Source organism: Chanodichthys erythropterus, chromosome 3, assembly GCF_024489055.1.
Source record: "Chanodichthys erythropterus isolate Z2021 chromosome 3, ASM2448905v1, whole genome shotgun sequence".
In the NCBI taxonomy this organism is placed as follows: Eukaryota; Metazoa; Chordata; class Actinopteri; order Cypriniformes; family Xenocyprididae; genus Chanodichthys; species Chanodichthys erythropterus.
The window spans coordinates 13,935,169-13,956,412 of record NC_090223.1 but is presented as its reverse complement, the minus strand read 5'-3'; the positions used below and the strand labels follow the sequence as shown (position 1 = coordinate 13,956,412).

Sequence of the window (21,244 nt, the reverse complement as noted above, 5' to 3'; positions counted from 1 at the left end):
ATGGCGCAACATGGCAGTCAGTTAGTCAGCCAGCAACTAGCTGAGTCCAGTGACCAATCCATGGTTCAGGCAAGTGGCCAGCAACCAGTACAAGCCATCAATGAAGCTCAACCAGTGCAAGCCAGTGGCCAGTCTGCAGCCCAGACCTCCAGGCAACAAGAAGTAACAGCCAGCCAATCTGTCTCTCAGTCCAGTGGCCAGCAACCAGTACAAGCCATCAGTGACTCTATAGCTCAACCAAGCAGCCAGCAAATAGCACAGGCTTTTGATCTGTCTGTGGTCCAGCCCAGCAGCCAACAACTAGCTCAAGCCAATTCTCAGTCTGTTGCTCAGCTCATTGGACTGCAAGAAGCACAGTCCACCTTCCAATCTGTGGCTCAGTCCAGCAGCCAGCAACTCCCACAGGTCACTGACCCATCTCTGTCTCAGCCCAGCAGTCAACTAGTGCAAGCCAGTGGCCAGTCTGCAGCCCAGACCTCCAGCCAGCAACCAGCACAAGCTAGCTACCAGTCTGTGGCCCAGCCCAGTGTCCTAAAACCAGCTCAAGCTAGCTACCAGTCTGTGGCCCAGCCCAGTGTCCTAAAACCAGCTCAAGCCAGCTACCTGTCTGCACTCCAGGAGAGTGGACAAACTGTTGTCAAGCCAGTGAAGTCCCAAGGTGAACAGCTTTATCAGATTGGGTCTAAGATTTATTCATGCCAGGAGTTTGTATCACAGCCCAGTTACCAGCTTGCAGCCCAACCAGGACAGACTAGGTATCGGCCTTCATCCAGACCTAGTACTCCATCCTTGACTCAACGTATAGAATCTGTTGTTCAGGCCAGTTACCAGGCCCCAGTGAAGACTGGGCAGCCTACCTATGAGTCCATGGTGCAACCCAGCAACCTAGTCCCTCCCAGACCACTGCAATCCACGCTCCAGTCTGTTTTCCGACCAGCTCAGCTGCCTGAACAGCCTAGCTACCAGCCTCCGTTGCTTCTAAGCCAACAGCCTCTTTCTCCGAAGGTACAACCAAGCTTTTTGCCTCTTGCCAAGCCTGGACCATCCAGTTATGGTTCTGTATCGAGGCACAGTGGTCAACCTTCTAGGGAAATGCAGCAGACTGGCTACCAGCCTTTGGCCTGGCCAGGGCAAGAGGTGTATCAGCCCCTAGTGAAACCTATACAATCCAGCTATGGACCCTCAAGAACGCTGGAAACTCCTGGAAACATTCAGCCTCAAAGACTGCCTAGCCGCCAGTCTCTAGGTCAGCCCAGCTACAGTTCCCAAGCCATGCCAGTGCAGTCCAGGTACCAGGCACAGTCACTTTCTGAGAAAGTTTCTCAGCCTGGATACCAGATGTCTTCCAAGGCAGGGCAGTCTGGTTCCCAGCCTGAAGTTCTGCCTAGCCACCAGTTTCTATCTCCATCTGGCTACTCATCCCTAGCCATGCCAATGCAGTCCAGGTACCAGGTACAGTCAAGTTATGAGAGCATCTCACAGCCTGGATTCCAGACCTTTTCAATGCCTGGTCAATCAAGTTCCCAATCTGTATCCAGATCAGGTTCCCAAGCCCTGGAGCAGCCCAGCAATCTCTTTGTCTCAAGCTTTGAGTCAGTGCAACCTGTACTTCAGTTACCAACACAGTTGAATTACCAGTCTGTCACAGGTCAAAATGCTCCTGGACCTGCCCAAAGAAGGCCACATTCATCCAAAAGCAAGTTCAGGCTGTTTCAACAATAGCTAAATACCTGTTTTTGCTGTTTGACCTGTTTCAAAACAATAAAACATCAATAAAATATCATTAAGTGTCTTTCTGGTGTTTGAAGTGAACTGTTTAGTTTTTATTGGTGGCTGGTCAGGTCAGCTCTTGTGTCAGGAATAACTGCTCTTTCTCCCCTAAACACTATGCCATTCTGAAAGCTCAGCTCGTCCTGAAAAGCAAAATAGTGTTGAATGTTTTGCTCAATGTCTTTTTTTGTTCTGAGGCCATCCTGTAAGAATCCACTTAATCACTTCCTGCAACTTTGTCTTCCCTTGTTGCATTGCGAATAGCTGATAGTCTTTCTGCAGAGATTGGTAAGTAGGTAATCATGTTAACAGTCTCTAGTTCTGTCTCTGCATCTCCCTGATTGCTGTCAGGTAAATAAGCTCTGCTTAGTGTCAGCTAGTAGCATGTCTCGCCCAGGCACATAGATCACCTTAATGTCGTATTTCTGCAGCCTGAGTAACATTCTTTAATCTCTTTGGTGCACTAAGTAGTGGTTTTCTCACAATATTCTCCAGTGGCTTATGGTCACTTTGAACAGTCACTTTTCCACCATAAGTATATTGATGGAACTTTTCAACACTATGGCCAAACATTCTTTTTCAATCTGTGCATAACCCCTTTCAGTGGGTGTCAGCGCTCTGCTTGCAAATGCCACAGGTTTACCTCTGTGTCAGGGCTGCTCCTAGTCCTGTCTCTGACGCATCATTGTAGTGTTAACTCCTCATTTTGGTCATAGTACTTGAGCAATGGTGCATTTGTTGTTTTGTCTTTCAATCTTTTAAAAGCTATCTCGTGCACCTCAGTCCATTCCCACATGTTCTCCTTGTGTGTAAGTTGTCTCAACTTCACAGTCATCAGAAAGATGATCACAAAACACTGACAGGTAGTTCAGCATACCTACATGTCTCTGTACCCCCTTAACATCTGTAGGCCTCGGTAACTCCCGCACTGCCCGCACTTTCTCTGGGTCAATGCGGAGGCCTTCTGCTGTCAGCAAGTGTCCAATGTAGGGTACAGACTCTCTCCTCAGTTTAAACTTGTCTGCATTGAGCTTAATGTCTCTTTGTCTACACGTCATTAGAAAACATCTCAAGTTGTTCTCATGATCTTTGTCTGCTTCCTCTTGTGTGTCACCCTCCCCTGTGATCAGTATATCATCCGCAATGATATACAAACCCGGTAAGCCTTCTAGTGCTTGCATGAGTTTCCTTTGTAAGACTCCGGAGCTGGGCTTATACCCATTGGCATCCTGAGCCAACGATAGCGTCCGAATGGGGTTGCGAACGTGGTAAGGTAACTGGACGCTTCATCCAGCTTGACATGCCAAAATCCATGCTTTACATCACAAACAGTGAATACCTTGGATTTTGAGAGTTCTGGCAGTACATCATCAATGGTCGGAAGAGGAAAATTGCATCTTTTTAGTGCTCTATTCAGTGGTTTGGGGTCTATACAGATCCTTGGCTTTCCATTTTGTTTCATCACTGACACCATACTGCTTATCCAGTCAGTGCTGCGCTCCACAGGTGCTATGATTCCTTGGCTTTCAAGATTCTTTAGCTCCTCTTTGAGTGGAGTGTAGCGTATGCACACGTATCAGGATAATCAATAAACTTTGGAGTTTTCAGAACGCTTTTAACCTGATGAACTTTGTTTCTTAATCACTAAATCGGCTCCGAACTGTCTACTAAAGATGAGCCCACTTGACACCTTTGTGGCCCTCCGAGGTAACACAGCAGGCCCAATTTCATTGCTCTTAGGACATCAAAGGGGCCCCTCATGTGGACTATGGGCCAGATCCACATTCCAGCACCCACACACACAGACACACATACAGAAACACACAAACATACACTTTTAACTGCATATATATATATATACCACCACTATGCTGAAATATATATTTCATATATTTTAGGGCCTATGCATGTTTCCTAGTGTTTAAATGAGTGTATTTGTGCTAGTGTGCATTTTAATGATATAATTCTCTCCTATGCCTTTCTGACCTATCGAGTTTGATCTCGTTTCAAAGCTCTGGACTCGAGCTATTCATTGAGACATGTCACCAAACGGACAAATGCATTTTTCTATGTGTTTAATGATACTGTGAAGAACACACTCCTTTTGGAGATCTGATCTGGTAGTCATAAATCATTTGATTAAGTCGTGAGGCCAAACAATGGGAAAGCTTTCCCGCCAACTTTTCACCCATGTTATTGGCTACCCCACCTCGAGGAGGTGTGTCGGCTTATCTGTCATAAAAGCAAAGACGCACAATTTCTTGTGTGTTCTCTCCCGATTGTCTCACGAGCATCTCGTGCACATTTTTCCCGGACCTCTCCGGTGACCACACGCTGCCATCGCGCTCCGCTTCGGGATCGCCATCTTCCAGCGAAACTCACTCTCGTCCTCAGTTCAAACCTTCCCGCTGAACGGAGGAAGCCAACGAACTGCACCAGCGCTAACCTGAAATTCGACACACGCAACCGATGCAAGTATACTGCCGTTTCTCAATCGTAGATGATGAAACTGATTTCCGTGCTGGCTTAGGACTGGTTGTGAGTTTGCTACTTGCCTTCTCTCTTTCCTTCTCTACTTCTATTCTTGTACATAGGTGTGTATTTTCTTGTATATATATTTAGATGTATAACCTCTGTATTCGTAGTTTGTATATATTAAAACATTATTCATGCTCGATTGTTCTGTTTGTTCTTTCAGCTGAAAACCAAGTCACTTTAACTCTTTTCGATCGCTTAATGCTTTGATGCAAGTTATTTTCACGGCCAGAGAATAACTCTGCTTATAATATTCTGTGAGGGACTTAGTTTGCTGGACAAACGAACAGTTTCTCTAAATAATTATTAAACCAGAACTATATGTAATTGATTACAATTCGTTGTAATTGATTCACAATATAAGTTTAATTCCCCGTTGGGTCGATATATGAATCATAATTTATTCATAACCTTATGAATTATTATATTCATATCTCATCCATAAATTGATTAATAACCTCTACATTTCGTTACAGGAGTCATCATTGCAACAGGCACTCTGCGTTTAGGCAGTTTTACTGGTGGTACACTTTTGTCTATTTCAATGTTGTACTCGCCTTCTAGGCAGCCAACGCCTGTGAAAACATCTCCGAACTCTCCTTTTATTTTATCCATATTTGTCAGCTGCTCACTGTTGACAGTCGTTTTGTCTGTACATTGTGTTTTCACTATACTGTCAATCGCCAGTATGTTCTCGTACTTTACTTTGATCAATTTCATGGCTTCACTAGCTTTTCTTCCCAGTAGCGGGATCCTGTCCTCCTGGTCCACCACTTGAAACTCAAGTCTATATAGTCTATATCATTTCCCGGATTTTGGAGTTTGACTTTACATTTTCCAAGTGGTCGTAATATGCTTTTGTTGTACATGACAAGTACTTTCTCTGTGTTTTCCAATTGTATATTTGGGTTCAACAGTTGCATTGGGATAACATTACAAGTAGCACCACAGTCTATCTGAAAGTTAACTAGCTTTTTGTCCAACAACATACCTGCAAAGAGATGTTGACTTTTGCTATGTGCTTCTTTCACTTGATTTATTGTCTTTTGGTTTTCACTGATGTCTGTTATTGTCATGATATCCTCAGACGACTCACTTGATTCTGAAATTGTGTGTACCGGTCTGCCTTTCTTTTTCTCAAACTTGGACTTGCATTTTGCAGCAAAGTGATTCACTTCTTACACTTCTTTCCATAGGCTGGACATCTGTGTTTATTTTTCTCATGTGTTTTGCCACAAAAGTTACAGTTAATCTCCTCCTTTTTGTCTCTCTTTGGATCCTTCTTCATTGCATGTATTTCTTCCACCGTTTTACCTTGTATGGTTTTGCTGTTCTCTTTTGACAGTTCAGTAGCTCTGCATATTTGCATGCACTTATCCAGCGTTAAGTTTTCTTCCCTTAACAGTCTTTCCCTCATCGCAGGGCTCTGTGTACCACACACAATGCAGTCTCTTATTAGTGAGTCCTTAATGTCACCAAAATTGCATGTGCTGGCCAATACTTTCAAATCTGTGACATATCTGTCAATGTTTTCGTCTTGTCCTTGGTCTCTAACAAAAAACTTATATCGCTCAACAGTCTCATTCAGCTGTGGATTGCAATGTTTATCAAACTGCGTCATTATTGTACTCACTGTCCCCCTCGCAGATGTATCACCGCTTGTCAACGTTGCTAAAAGTTCCCTCCCTCTCTCTCCGAGGAGGTAATTAAACAACTTAACTTAGTTGTCTCTTCTGCATCGGGCATAGTGAGGTCTGTATACAGCGTAAACTCCTCTTTCCAACTTTTCCAAGTTTTCGCTAAGTTGGTTGAATCCAAACAAAGTGTTGGAGGCGGCTTGAGACCATCCATCGCGACGTCTGGCGCTCTTTTCTGCTCCGGTAAGACTCCGTAAACACAGTGTAGTCCCTTGCTCGAGCTTGCGGGCTAGGCTAACTACAACAAGCTAGCGGCACTTTTCACTCTTCACGGCTCGGTACTAACTTCGGCTGAATTCACGACCGCTGCAACCATGTTTCATTCTGGTCTGTTTTATCAAACTATACAGAATGGACGATTAAAGCAGTATCCTTGCTTACTTTATTTATCACATGTGCATAACAGCATTACAAGTGTCACAACCTAGTTCTCTGTCTGAACGTCACTCACTTCCGATTGTGCATCACTCAAATCTGTCCCCTTGGGAACATGACAGGAAAACTAACAATCCACTTGTTACAGTGAGATCCGCATCATATGCGGAAGATCTTAAAGTGACAGCAACCAATGCTATCTGTCATTGATGAACAAATGTAACAGAAAATTATCACATTTCATTTATTGTAAGTGCAATGCATTGTAAATGGTTGTTCACTGTTTATAAGGAAAGTCAGCTTTTTTTTTTTTTTGCAATAGCACTTATGTGTACAGAGTCTAATAATTGGTCTTCAATGTTAGACTTTGAGTGAAAACTTATAGTTTATGGGGATGCACATAAATATATTGTATACACATGATACACACACACACACACACACACACACACACAATCAAATTTGCAAACATAACCATGCACATGCAGACAATACACTTTTCACTCATACACAGACACTCACATTAATTATTTTTTTATATTTATATTTTTATGGTATTGACAGCTCAGCTGTATGTGACACCTTTTGAGTAGAAATGCATATTGCATTTTTTTTGTTGCAAATAAAACTCCCATACTGTAGTTTTAACTTAATATAAATTCAGTCAAATCGTCAAACATTTGCATGACTTGCCGACGGTGGTCAGACCGTCAATCCGCTGACTTTGTGCCGCCCAAAAAACGCTGGGGTCCGCCAGGTCATTGTTAGCTGGGTTTGTTTCGTAGAGAAAAAACAATATTATTGTTGTTGTCACACTCTACCCTACGAGTTAAAACTGGTTTAATACTGAAAGTTTTAATCTGTTTGGTTTTAGTTTCAGTTTAGCCTATTTTGCATGGGATGATTTTAAAAAAGGCTAGGCTATATAATGACATTGGTTAAAATGGGATGTTATTGTTTTTACTTCACTCTCTGGAGTTTGCGTAATACAAAAGTTCAGTTTTAGTGTATTTAAATGTTGTGAATTTTGTCTACAAACGTGATTTCAGTCAGGTCTAGCCTATAAAAACGGGTCCATTCATATTAGCAGGAGAGGTTTATCTGCTCTGCAATAATTAATGTGTGTTAATGATTTATTAATGAAAGTCATTATGAAGCGTCGCCTGGCGGGCTCGCTCCCGCGTTCCTTCCAGCGCGAGCGCCGCTGCGGCCTCGGTGACGTCACAGGGAGCGAGCGCCAGCGGACGGAGGAGCGCATCGCGGGACAAAACATCATGCGGGATTTCACGACCTGAGAGAAAGAGCTGCAGATGAGAGGAATCCACTGAATAACGTGAGTGTAGTTGTGTTTTGTTTCAGGAGATCTGCATGAAATCAAAATCAGCTGTAGAAACATCATCATCCTCACGCGACGCGACGCACTGCAGCGCGCGACTGATCATCCATCAAACGGATCGCGGACGTTATAAGCGCTCTCATTTGTGTCAGTATCGATAAAGAATTAAAAAGTGTGTGAAATGTGAAGTCGCTGATTTAGTCTTATAATGCGTATCTGTGATCAGATCTTCTGGAAACCACATAAACACCAATGACGTGAAATAATGTGTTTGACGGTTTTTGGCGAACAGAATCAGTTAATCGCTCAAAGGCCTGATCGCTTTATGGTTATAAATGTTATAAGATCTGTTCATCTCATCCTCATATTAAAAAAAATTGCGACTGTTTGAATTGAGAGCATTAATATGCGTAAAGATGGATATTACTAAAATATTCTGTATTTTTACCATGTTTTTGGACATGATACCATAGTATTCTTTAGTAACATTACTTAGTAGAAGTACATTGTGTACCTTGTAAATATTATGGTATATGAATAAGATTATGCAACAAAATGTCTATACCTTTTGATTATGTAGATGTTTTGATTTAATTTTGGATGTTCTGATTTAATTTAATTTTAAGTAACTCTTTCAAATAAATCATATAATTAACAATCACTAAATCAAACAACAGTTCAAGTACACTAGATGGTACTTTATGTAACTTACATTTGAAATAGCTAAATGTCAAGTTTCAGTCATATCTTTTCATATACAGTATGAGTTAAAAGTTTGAATTATTAGTTTGGATTTATAATAGATTATTCTCTTAAATAATAATGAGAGAATAATCTGAAATATTGCATTTGTTATCTGTGATGTTTATATTCAGATATGATCAGTGTTTCGGTCAGTCATGTTGTGATGCTGCTGTGGTCTCCAGATGATCGGGTTGACATGGCAACACTGAGACTATCCACTTCCTTGAAGACACACACACACACACACAGGGTTGAGATGATGTAATTGATGCTTTATCATCACCGCAGGAGGATCATCTCAGCTTATTCTTACATACTGTACTTCAAAGAATACCATGGTTTTACTATGGTACCAATCGACATCGCTTTAGGAGAGTGTTTTAGTGTCATTGTATAATTCACCCACTCATTTTATTATTGTTGTCACATGACACTTTACATTGATGATTGAATTGCTATGGTTGTTATTAGTATTGGCTCCTCCCCCTGGTGTTTGCCGTGCTCTGATTGGCTCTTGTCTGCAGATGGCTCTGCTGTGGAGGAGGAGCATGTCTCTATTGAACGGCTCTGTGGTTGGCATGGCGCTGGGGCCCGGGGTCGTTACGGTGACCCCCGAGGGTCACAACCGGTCGTGGGAGACTCCAGTGGTTGCCCCGGAGACGCCCATCTTCCTCATGACCCCCGCCGCTCAAACCATCTCTGGGATCTTCACCTGGACGGCGCTGCTGCTCACCTGCCAACAGGTCAAACACACACATTTATGTTCATAAAATCATAATTATTGCATAAACTCAACCATGAGACTCTTCTCCATTAAACAGACGTTACCTAGGGGATTTATTACATTTTAATTATTATATATTTATATCTTATTTATTTTAATTATTTATTTATGTGTCAGAGTATGTTATCTTTTGATTAAATATAACAATTATTTTTAAGATACTTTGTGATTTTTGTGATATTTTAGTAATAATAATAAATTACAATCATATTAAATGTTTATATTTAATATATAAGTATAAAGTTATGTATAGATATATAATATTATACATTTGTTATATACATTTTTATATTATGTATTAAAGAATATTATGAATATGAAAGCATATATAGTATTTATATTTATATTATATTTGTATATATATTTATACATTTTTTCTATTATATATTGAATAACAATATGAATATGAAAGCAAATACATTATATATATATATATATATATATATATATATATATATATATATATATATATATATATATATATATACATATGTGTGTTTTGCATTATTTTTTTCTCTTTTAATTAATATGCATCATATTATTTATATATATTTTCTTCTATTATATATTGAACATAATATGATTTAAATATACTATATATGGCATTTTTTAAAATGATATATATTATATATTAGTATATATTTTTTCTATTGAATAAATTATATAACAATATAATATAACATTTTTTGTTTATTGAATAATAACAATATTAATATGATATAAATGAATATATATATATATATATATATATATATATATATATATATATATATATATATATATATCTGTGTATTAAATAGTAATATGAATATGAAATCAAATATATATATATATATATATATATATATATATATATATATATATATATATATATATATATTATTTTATATATAAATATATTTTATATAATTGTTCTTTCTATTTTAATTAATATAACACACTTATTTTATAATATATGATAGATGTTTAATTTAGTGGCTTTAATGATTTGCAGTAACAACATGATATTGTGTAATTCATGATTTGTAATGTTCACATTACATAAGATACCAGGTGTAATTGAGGTTGTTGGGAACTCCTGACATAAAGATGGTGATGATGATGAGGAGCAGTTGCTCTGGCAACAGGTGGCATGACATCAGAGAGCAGAGGTGGTTGCGTAGCAACTGCATTCAGAACTCAGTCTGCAGTGTGTGTGTGTGTGTGTTTGTGTTCAGCTTATATGAACCTGTGAAACACACACATGGAGAGTTTTGGTGATGAAAGAGCCACCTGCTCCACTGACACACACACACACACACACACACACACACACACACAAGCTGTTATCTTCATTCACACGTGTCTTCTAACTTAAACAGGACGCTGTATTTCTGCTCAGTTTACATGTGTAATGTATTGCCATGATTGTTGTATATATAATAAATCATACATTTACTGAAGAATAATAAACAGCAGAATATGAATAGGCAAGATAATGAATATGTAATAACTGACAATAATTGATCTGTGTGTGTGTGTCTCAGATCTACATGCACCTGCGTTATTATAACACTCCTAATGAGCAGCGGCACATCGTGCGCATCCTCTTCATCGTGCCCATCTATGCCTTCGACTCGTGGCTCAGTCTGCTGTTCTTCACCAACGAGGAGTACTACGTTTACTTTGACACAGTCCGCGACTGCTATGAAGGTCAGACTCATCACTGTGTGTTTAAATATACCGTCACACAAAACGTGTGAGTGTCTGTGAAGCCTTTTGAACTTCAATTCTGACTAATACTCAGCCATTATTATGGTTTTGACTGCACTGATACTTTCATAAGAGAACCACAATGTTGCCCAACTGTTGAGAGCTGCCTTTTCTGTTTCACATAATGCATATAAGAAACATCTAATGGCAAACGAAATGAAAGCGGAATGAAACCGCGCTGTTATGATGAAATAATGAGCATTGAATGAATGAGTTATATAATGATCTCCAGTCCACAAAAACAATGTTCACCATGGATTTAACTGTAACCATGGTCATATAAATGGTTGAATGTTTTTACTTTATTCATTTCAGGGCTCATGCAAACTTTTGAGAGTGAAATTCAAGAACTTTTCAAGGACAAGGAGTGCTTCACACTTTGAATCTTTCATTTTAATGTGATTTGTAAAACTAAAAGTTAAAAGAGGAAGGAAAACTAATGCTAGATGGCAGCAGAGGAGCACTCATGGACTTATTCATCATCATCATCAGTCGGCTGCAAATATTGGTGGTTTGCAGGCGTCAACAATCTTAGGGCCTTTCTTGTGCTGATGTCGGTTTCGCTCGACATGACCATTGATCCCAAGTACTTTGTTGACCCACTCAATCCTTTGGCTACCTAGCTCCAAGTTTTTACTCTTATCTTGGTTAGTGAATGCTTCTGTTTTCTTCAAGTTCACCATGAGCCCGACCTGTTCTGCTTGTTTGGCAGTATCACTGAGTTGGGATTGAGCTCTTTCTAGGTTACCGTCCAGTAGCGTGAGACTGTCGGTGAAATCAAGGTCGAAAATTGCTGTTGCTGGTTCTCGTCGACATTGTCTTGGTTGAGTGACAAAGCCGTTTTCGCCTTTGTTGATGCCATAAGATCTCACATGATTGAGTTCTGTGTTCTTCAGGACGTAATCGATGACGATGATGAAGAGAAAAGGTGCAAGAGTATGTCCTTGTAGGACTCCGGTTGTTATGTCGAATTTGTCTGTTAGTTCTCCTTCGACTAGGACTGCACTTTTGGAGTTGTTTTATATGGTCTTGATTGCGCTGACCAACCATAATGACGCAGGATCTCGAACATTTTCCTTCTATCTACTGAGTTGAATGCCTTCTTGAATTATTGCGGCCGACCTTGGTGAAAACGGGGCCTTCAGGTTTGTGTTTCGTAGAAGTTGATGTTTTTGTCTTCGAATGACCATTGCATTATCGAGAGCATTTGCATGCCCTCTCTGGTGAGATTTCAAACAGCGACCAAACGAAAACGAGTTTTTGTTGCCCGGAATGGGTGCTTCCTTTGTTGATTTCGGAATCATTGAGGGTTTTTACATCAAATTCGGGTGATTAGCCCTGAATTTGAAACCTGGTGCGAGGTATGGACTGGCTGTACCGGTTGCACCAACGGTAGTGGAATCCGGCCAGACAATATGGGCTTATTAGCCATTTCAACTCCCTGATATATGGAAAAGTCTCATGAAAAACAAAAACTTCTTCAAATTGTGACTGAAAGGGCACTCCTTTTACAATCAATGAAGCTGTCGGCAGGGGCATGGGAAGATAAAAATGTAATATGTTGCATAATTAATGATTTTTTGCAGCATTATTTCTGTGAAGCTGCTTTGAAAACAGTCTGTATTGTGTAAAGCACTAATAAATGCTTTAAATATATATATATATATATATATATATATATATATATATATATATATATATTGATCATTGCTGGTTCGTGTTAGTTAATGCTTGAACTAATGTTTTGGAATTCCACTTCCTTAAATTCCACTTCAAATTGTGATTCTGCGTTCTTATGGGCTTCTTCAAGTTTTTCACACGATCCTAAATAAATCATCCAATGTCATGTTTTGATTGAAATCTAATACTGATGCTTTCACAGTCATTGACTTTAAGTTTTCTTTCATTTTTTCATGAGTAATACAATGATCTCTGTATTTTAAATTATATATTGGTGGAAATCCACCCTCATTGTTAATGTCAAGCCCTGTGTGTGTGATATTGAGGTGATAAATCACTGTGAGGAATGTGATGTTGAGATGTTGGTCACGTCTAGACCTGCTCAATATCAGCATCTGCAGCACTAGTACAGTTACACCGAGGGAACTTTGATTCCTCAGAGCTTTCTCTTTCACTGCTCTGTTATGTTCTGGTTAATTACCTTTTGTTTCAGATGATTCTCCTAAATTTCCTGAGGAGAAATAAAACTGTAGTCACTTGTCGTCAATACAGAGAACATTTGATGAGAAATGTTTATAATGAGATCTCTGACTTTTGGGATCTTTATCAAATCTGAGCACAGATTTAGAAATCTCTGTTTAATCTCTTTGGTGTGTTGGAGAATGAATTGTGATATGGTGATCTGTATTTTCTGTGCTGATTCTCTATCTCTCTCTGTGTGTTTCTGCAGCGTTTGTGATCTATAACTTCTTGAGTTTGTGTTATGAGTATCTGGGTGGCGAGAGCGCCATCATGGCCGAGATCAGAGGGAAACCCATCCAGTGAGTTCAGCGATTCTCTCGGTTTCTCTGTCAGGTGTTATATGAGCTGGTCTGAGGGAAATGTGTGTGTTTGTTCAGGTCCAGTTGTGTTTACGGCACTTGTTGTCTGTGGGGCAGAACTTACTCCATCGGCTTCCTGCGCTTCTGCAAACAGGTATCAGAAACACCCTCATTTATCTATGACAGATAATAGAGCTGCACAATTCTGGATAAATTGATTGAAAACAGGTTATTGTTTAAAATAATAGAGATCACGAATCTCCCACAATTCTAAATGGACTAAACAATGTAGCAAGTAATTAACTTGAGATTCTGAGCAAATGTTTATTTCTTTAACCCTCTGATGCTCTTCGGTCATTTTTGAGCAAAACTATTTATTTTTCTTTTTTTTATTTATTTATTTTTTTTTTACTTAATCGGTATGGTACAAAACTTAGTAAATGTTTTGGCACTTGCTATGTGAACACACATGATTCAAAAAGGTGATTAGATCCTGAAAAAGATAGTCAAACTTGTGCTCTTCGCGGTCAAAAATGAGCACCTTGGTAATGAATGGAAGACAAATTTCATCTAGTGGAAGCGTTTGGTACTGCAGCCAAAGAAAATCTGACTGAAAGATAATTTTTTGAGATATCAAGCTCAAATTTGGAACAGCACTTGTTTAGATTTATGGCTTTGATTTTCTTTCAGTTTTAGAGTACAATGTATTTTTGAAAATATATATTTCATATAAAAATTGAAAATAGTAATTTTGTGCTACAATAAATACATTTATTGTCATTTTTCATAACAATAATTGTAAAATTCTGTAACTTTTTTACATTAACTTTTTAAAACATTTTTCACTTCAGCAATAAATCGCAAAGTTTTGTCTTTGAAAAGAGACCAAAATGTATGACAGTTTAAGTTGGAAATTTTATTTTCAGGTCCATGCCCAATAAGTGAATAAATGGATTAACTACAGCTTAAATATAATTTAGTACCATAAAATCCCCTAAAAATCCAAAAAAAATAATTAAAAACATTATCAAACAAAAAATGTAGTACATTCATTTCACTGAAACGCAAAGAGTACCAGTAAAATATTTAATTAATTTTAATTTTCTGTTTGATTGAGTATTTCAGTGAATCACTCATAAAGACTTTCGTTTCATTGCTGGATGAATCAGCATTTGTGCGAGAATCTCTTGAATGATTCAATGACAAATATGATATAATTGATACATTCTTTATTTGTGTAAAGTTACTTTCAAAATGTGTTAAATATATTTTAAACACTTGTGCCATGTTTTCTTCTTTCAAACTTGATTTGGCAGCAAATTATTAAAAATAATAAAACAATTATCTTTAATTATTAACATTTTTAAAACAAAGCAATTTTTTTCAAATATAAAAGCCTTGTAATCAGGTATTTTCTCTTTATGACAGTAATTTCTCTTTAGAAAATGAATATATTCATATCACAAATTGAGAAGATGTTGATTGTAGAAGCGATTATCTGTGTGAATTGTGTTTTTAATGAATTCTTGAATAAACGTGTGTGTGTCTCAGGCGACGCTGCAGTTCTGTGTGGTGAAGCCACTGATGGCCATGATGACTGTGATCCTTCAGGCCTTCGGGAAATACAGAGACGGAGACTTCAAGTATGTGCATTCATCTCAGTCATCACACACACACACATATGACACGCAGATATCAGTGATGGTTTTATTAAAGCATCTCTCTGTCTGTCTCTCCAGCGCGGCCAGCGGTTATTTATACGTGACAATCATCTATAACGTCTCGGTCAGTCTCTCTCTCTACGCTCTCTTCCTCTTCTACTTCGCCACTCGAGATCTGTTGGAGCCGTACGGCCCCATGCTCAAGTTCCTCATGGTCAAATCCGTCATCTTCCTCTCCTTCTGGCAGGGTGAGTCTTCATCGCCACATAATCTGCACTGACCTATGGTTTGACATTTGACTTGGGTCCTAAATAACAGGAGTTCAAGTGTTTTTATCAATTGTTTAATAAAAAGAAATACAATTATTTTAAAATATTTAAAAACTTGATAAAATAAGATGTTAATCTAAATATTGATGTAAAAATATGAATATAATTTTAAATGCAATAAAAATAATAAATATCTATCAATAAATCTTCAATGTAAATGTTAGAAAAATTATAAATCTATATATATATGTGTGTGTGTGTGTGTGTGTGTGTGTAAAATCACAAATGTTTTTTAATTTAATTTTAATTTGTAATTTTTATAATGTTTACATAAAGACTGGAAATGCTGACAATGTTAAAGAACATGTTAAATATGACAAATACATTTTTAAAGTAATGACAGCAAAAATAAAGTATTTGTTATAAGATGTTAAACTAAATATTACTGTCAAATAATATACATTTCTTAAGTACAAATCTAAATATCTAGGTTTAAAACAAAATATAAATTTAAATGTGTGAAAAAAATAATTTTGTAACATTATTTTTGTAAAATTATTGTTAAAACAAATATAATTCTTAAATATATCTTAAGACTTTCATAAATATTAAAACGACATTATTATAAGATGTAAATATAGATATTATTGTTATAATTCTTCAATAAAATAAAAATAAATAATAAACAATATTATATCTTATATATATTAATATCTTAAATTTAAAAGTTTAAATAAAATGTAAAACTAAATGTGAGAAAATTTCAAATGTTCATAATTGGTTTTTAGTACGTAATAGGTTTTTAGGTAATAGGTACATTTAGTATTTATAACAATACATTTTTAAAATAACACTGGAAATGATGTACATTTTAAAGAACATGTTAATAAAACAATTGTATTTTGTTTTACTGATGATCAAAAGAAAAACTTTTTGTGTGATGTAGGGATGCAGTTGTTGTTGCTGCTATAAGATATTAAACTAAAAAGTATTGTTAAATAATGAGTATAATTCTGAACTAATTCTTAAATATAAATCTAAATATCTCAAATTAAAACAAAATATACATCTAAATGTTATGTGAAAAACTACAATTGTTTTGTTTATTTTTATAATCAGCACTCTTTATACATTTTAAAAGAAAAAAAAATGATGTTAAACATTGAAATAAAAGATTAAAAAAAATTTTTTTTAATGAAAAAATTGTATTGCCTTGTGTGATGTAGACATTCTGTTGTTGTTATATGAAAATATATTTTAGTTATTGTTAAATAAAGAACATGATTCTTAAATATGAATCTAAATATCTAAAATTAATACAAAATATGAAATCTAAACATATGTTTTGAAACATGCATTATTTTTACATTCAGATCTCCAAAAGAAACACAAAATGAAAGATAAATGTCTTCTTAAGTGAATATACATTGTCTTGTGTGACGTAGGGATGCTGTTGGCGATTCTGGAGAAGTGCGGCACCATTCCTCGCATTAACTCTCCTGATGTCACTGTGGGGGAGGGGACTGTCGCCGCCGGTTACCAGAACTTCATCATCTGCATCGAGATGTTTTTCGCCGCTCTGGCGCTCAGACACGCGTTCACGTACAAGGTCTACATGGACAAGAGACTCGATATACAGGGTAACAAACACATCATCACTGAACAGCCAATCAGTGAGCAGGAAATACAGATCAAACATACAGCAGTCTCTGGATATACGATCACAGCTTTAAATAGAGGAGTACCTGAACGTTGTGTGATCTGATCACTCAAACCACATTTTTATCTTCAGAAATATGCGCAAACATGTGTGACATTCTATATGGTTTTCATTAGTTTAGACTAGATTCTGATTCAGTTTGATTTGATTCTCATTCATTTTGATTCCAAGTATTTTTCAGTTTCACAGTTGTGAGATACTTTCTCTCAGATGAAACATGATTTATTTTGCCGTGCCGCTGAAGATTGAACACATTTATACAACTGAAATACGTCTATGTCTCAGACTCTGAATGTTTCTAAACTGATCTTCCTCTTTTTCTTCCTCTCTATCATTTCTATCATTTCTTCTGTTTCCACTTCCTCCCCCTCTGTGTGTTGTGTCCATCTCTGTCTCTCTCTCAGGTTGTGTTCCTGTCTATGGCCAGTACGGTAGGTTTACTGTGTACTTTATCTTCTGTGTGTTCATTTGATACATAACAGACTTAACTACATGTGCTGTTTGTCTGTAGAGGAAAACTTTCATTTCACTTTATTAGTTTAGTTTTGTGATCTCATGTTGTTCATTTCTGCACTGACTACCATTAAATACTGATGAGCTAATTTGTCCATTTACAGAAATTTGTCCAATTAAATGCTCAATAGTGTGAGATCTAACCTTAAAGGCACAATATGTAGTTTTCACCACTAGAGGTCGCTTATTCAAAACGAAGGCGTAGCTTGATGATGCCTTGATTTTGCGGATTCATGGGAGGTGTTGTCTTCACGTCTACAGCCGGTGGAAAAGAATCGGGATGGGGCTCGGGCAGAAATCATAGTCATGGATGAGCTAATGTATTAAATATTTATTAACATTACTGTAGTATGAAGCAGGGAGTGTCTGAAAGCCATCGGAGCGGAATGAGGCCGCTGGAGCGATTGCTAATGAGAGACGAGCGCGACATGCCTCGAGAGCAGCGGGACTTTTATTATGCCACAGTCGCCGCTTCTGCTTCTTCCGGTCAGGCGTATGTGGGATAAAGTAGCACTGTTTATCATATTAAATATGTTTGTGTGTTGAACGTTGTTATAATGCTACTCTACGTTCTCTTGGCGGCTGCTACGAGACACTTAATGCTCCCTGCTGTAAACTAGATCGATATTAGGCATCAAGAAAACTAGATTTAAACAATGAGACTGCGTTGAACTATATAACATGATTAGTTTTCTGTCAATGAATGTATCCAAACAGTTGCTCACCTATCTAATAAAACACATAATAAAGTGTCTTTGGTGTTTCCATGGTTTCTACAAAATTAAACCTGAAATCGAGGGTAACGTGGGTATGATGTCATTGATAGGTGATGCATGAACACAGTCCATGTCCTGGTAAAAATGTCTTATTTCTCTGGACTTAAACATTCTTGGAAACATCTAGGATAAAGTCAACAAAATGTATAACACTGTTACAGTGGTTTTTGGATATTTGAATCCAAAAATCTTACATATTGTGCTTTTAACCCTAAAAAAATAGCATGTTTAACACGTTAAATTTTACAATAAACTTAATAAAAAGTAGTTACATTTTATAGCTGATATAATTTACTGTTCATTCATCACACGGAATTAAACTCAAGGGATTTGCATTGTACGATTACATTTATTCATTTAGCAGACAATTTTATCTAAAGTGATTTAAAACAAGGAATATAAGCAATTCATCTTAAGAAGGCAATACACACGAGAAGTGCTACTAACAAAAGTTTCTGACATTGTTCAGAATAGAACAGTTTGTTCAATCAAATCAACAATTTATTAACAATTTATCATTCTTCAAACATTATGTGAACATTACTTTTGAATGTTCTCTGAACGTTCCAAAACTAATAGTATCCTTTAACAAGTGTTAAACAAACATCTAACTAAAACGTGTCAGGAAATAAGTTCCATAAATTACATAAATTATGTCATTTAAGGCCATCTCTTAAGGCACGTTCACACCAAGAACGATAACTATAACAATAGCTATATTTGCATCCACATCAACAAACAATAGCGGTCTGTTTATTGAAAGCTCACGCGCTGCTGTTTCTAAGTGTGTTTTTGCTCTTCTTGTTGCATTTACAAGCTTTAACCAGCAGATGTCTTCATCATGCTATATTTCGAGTGAATAGCTAGTGTAATTGATCTTATCTAACAGTGAATTTAGCTGACAAAGTCAATATAGTGGAATAAAAACAACACCTAGTCTTTTTCACTGCAACTTCAAAGGAAGCAAGACAATGTTGTCGAAACTCTCGCTGAATATCTGAGGTAATTTTATGTTACACTGTTTGCCTGGCATCATGATCTCATCGATAATACTTCTCACCATTTATTCCCAGGGTACGACCGTGTTTTCTGTTTCCATTTTCTTTAAAGTATCTTTGAAAAAGGGGGGTTGACTTTTCTGGACCTCTGCGATTAACGACGAAGTCGTTTGCCATTTTAAATGTGTGAGCCCTTAAATTAGAATGGATTCTTATTGGCTGTTTTATCGTTCAACAGCTGGAGAAAAATTGTTCTGAGTCCAACAATACCGTTCCTCTATATCATTATCATTAAAGCTGTGGTGTGGACATTGCTATTCATTTATATTTAGAACGATTTTTAGAAATATATCTTTATCGTTATAGTTATCGTTTTTGGTGTGAACCGGTCTTTACTGCCGCAGATTCATATGATAAAAATGTTACAGCTGCTTTTGTCGAGCTGTTGATTATTTGATTATTAATTATTTGATTATTTATTATTATCTTCCTCTCTCTGTGTGTCAGGTCGCTGTGCTCCCATGAGCATCTCCAGCAGTCTGAAGGAGACGATGAATCCGGGAGACATGCTGCAGGACGCCATCCATAACTTCTCTCCGGCGTATCAGCAGTACACGCAGCAGAGCCGAGCCGAGCCGCTGAGCCGCTCCAACAGCAGCAGCAATGAGAAAACACTGCTGCTCAGCTCCGACGACGAGTTCTGACGCACATTCACACGCTAAACAAACCCTAGTGAGGAGGTGATCATGATGATGCCTACATAGACAGCACCTTTAGACTGCTTTTAAACTGACTTCATCAGCTCTGCTGCACGAGCATGAACCATTCAGATCCCGCGCTTACATTATAAACAGATACATTCACATTTTTTAAATGAAATGTACAAGAATTTGAATAAAATAAATTTTATGTTGTGTATCACAGATTGAGAATCACTAGTTTAATGTAAGTGCGGCACATAAAGATGCTGCTCATGTAAAGCATCTCAAATCACTCACCGATGAGGGTTTATTATCTGCAGGAGTCAGTGAGACACATCCAGACTGACAGATGATTATGAATCATAAAGACGTGCCATGTATACACACAAACGCTCTTCTCTGCACTTTCTACATGTGTATTTCAGGGTAACGTGAAGATTTATTTACATGAAGTATCTATAGATTATAAACTGCTGCATAATAAACCTCTGGAGCGACTAGTTCATGACTGAAATGCCTTAAACATGTTACTCTCTTTGAAAACTTTACCATAGTAAATACCTGCAGTTTTTAATGAAACAATTTAGTTTGTGTTTTCATTTTCTTTTCACTCTCAAGTCCTTTCTTTCTTTCTCAAAGTGGATGTAAAGATGAGTGAGATACAGATAAAACAGAATAAACCTCAGATGTTGAAAGCAGTGTGTGAATGATTTACTGAGATGTGATCTTAATTTACAGTTTGGTCATGACTAAGAAATACACTTGATAAATCTTTGAAAATTAGTAATTGAAATGTGCAGTTTGCATGTTAAATAAATTGTGTAACTCTTTATCTGTGCAGGACGGCGAGCAGAGATTGGTCAGTTCCTCTAGTGTCTCAGAAGAAAGAGTAATCCTACAATTAAAGTTGATAAATTTATTCCATCTTAATTAGACTAACTTAGAAACCAAAGACAAGATTCACCTCCAGAACAAACACTCGCATTTATAATGTCCTTTGATTAAATATTCATATTATAACGCATTGCAGCAACTGAGGTTGTCATTTAGTGTCTTAAATAATCACTTTATTGGCACTTTGAGCTTCACAGTTAATTGTCATAACATCTGTA

General features: G+C 37.2%; 2 protein-coding genes across 2 annotated transcripts; both read left to right on the top strand.

Annotated features, from left to right (window-relative positions):
• LOC137003516 (mediator of RNA polymerase II transcription subunit 15-like) lies at positions 1-1,722 on the top strand. Its single transcript, XM_067363714.1, has one exon. The coding sequence runs from the start codon at positions 1-3 to the stop codon at positions 1,720-1,722; it is 1,722 nt and encodes a 573-aa protein (XP_067219815.1).
• Positions 1,723-7,618: 5,896 nt separating this feature from the next.
• On the top strand, positions 7,619-20,812 carry LOC137008678 (transmembrane protein 184B-like). Its single transcript, XM_067370370.1, has 10 exons — positions 7,619-7,710; positions 8,982-9,200; positions 10,768-10,933; positions 13,404-13,494; positions 13,573-13,648; positions 15,046-15,137; positions 15,234-15,403; positions 16,870-17,064; positions 17,549-17,575; positions 19,939-20,812. Exons 2-10 carry the CDS (start codon positions 8,982-8,984, stop codon positions 20,133-20,135), a joined length of 1,233 nt encoding a protein of 410 aa, XP_067226471.1. The 5' UTR covers positions 7,619-7,710; the 3' UTR covers positions 20,136-20,812.
• Positions 20,813-21,244: the final 432 nt, after the last annotated feature.

What these genes read in the sequence shown, in the direction of transcription:
- LOC137008678 (XM_067370370.1), top strand. Translation starts at nt 8,982, where the DNA reads ATGGCTCTGCTGTGGAGGAGGAGCATGTCTCTATTGAACGGCTCTGTG. An exon ending in TCCTGCGCTTCTGCAAACAG is followed by an intron (nt 13,649 to 15,045) that starts GTATCAGAAACA and finishes TGTGTGTCTCAG; the next exon opens with GCGACGCTGCAGTTCTGTGT. An exon ending in TACAGAGACGGAGACTTCAA is followed by an intron (nt 15,138 to 15,233) that starts GTATGTGCATTC and finishes CTGTCTCTCCAG; the next exon opens with CGCGGCCAGCGGTTATTTAT.
- LOC137003516 (XM_067363714.1), top strand. Translation starts at nt 1, where the DNA reads ATGGCGCAACATGGCAGTCAGTTAGTCAGCCAGCAACTAGCTGAGTCC.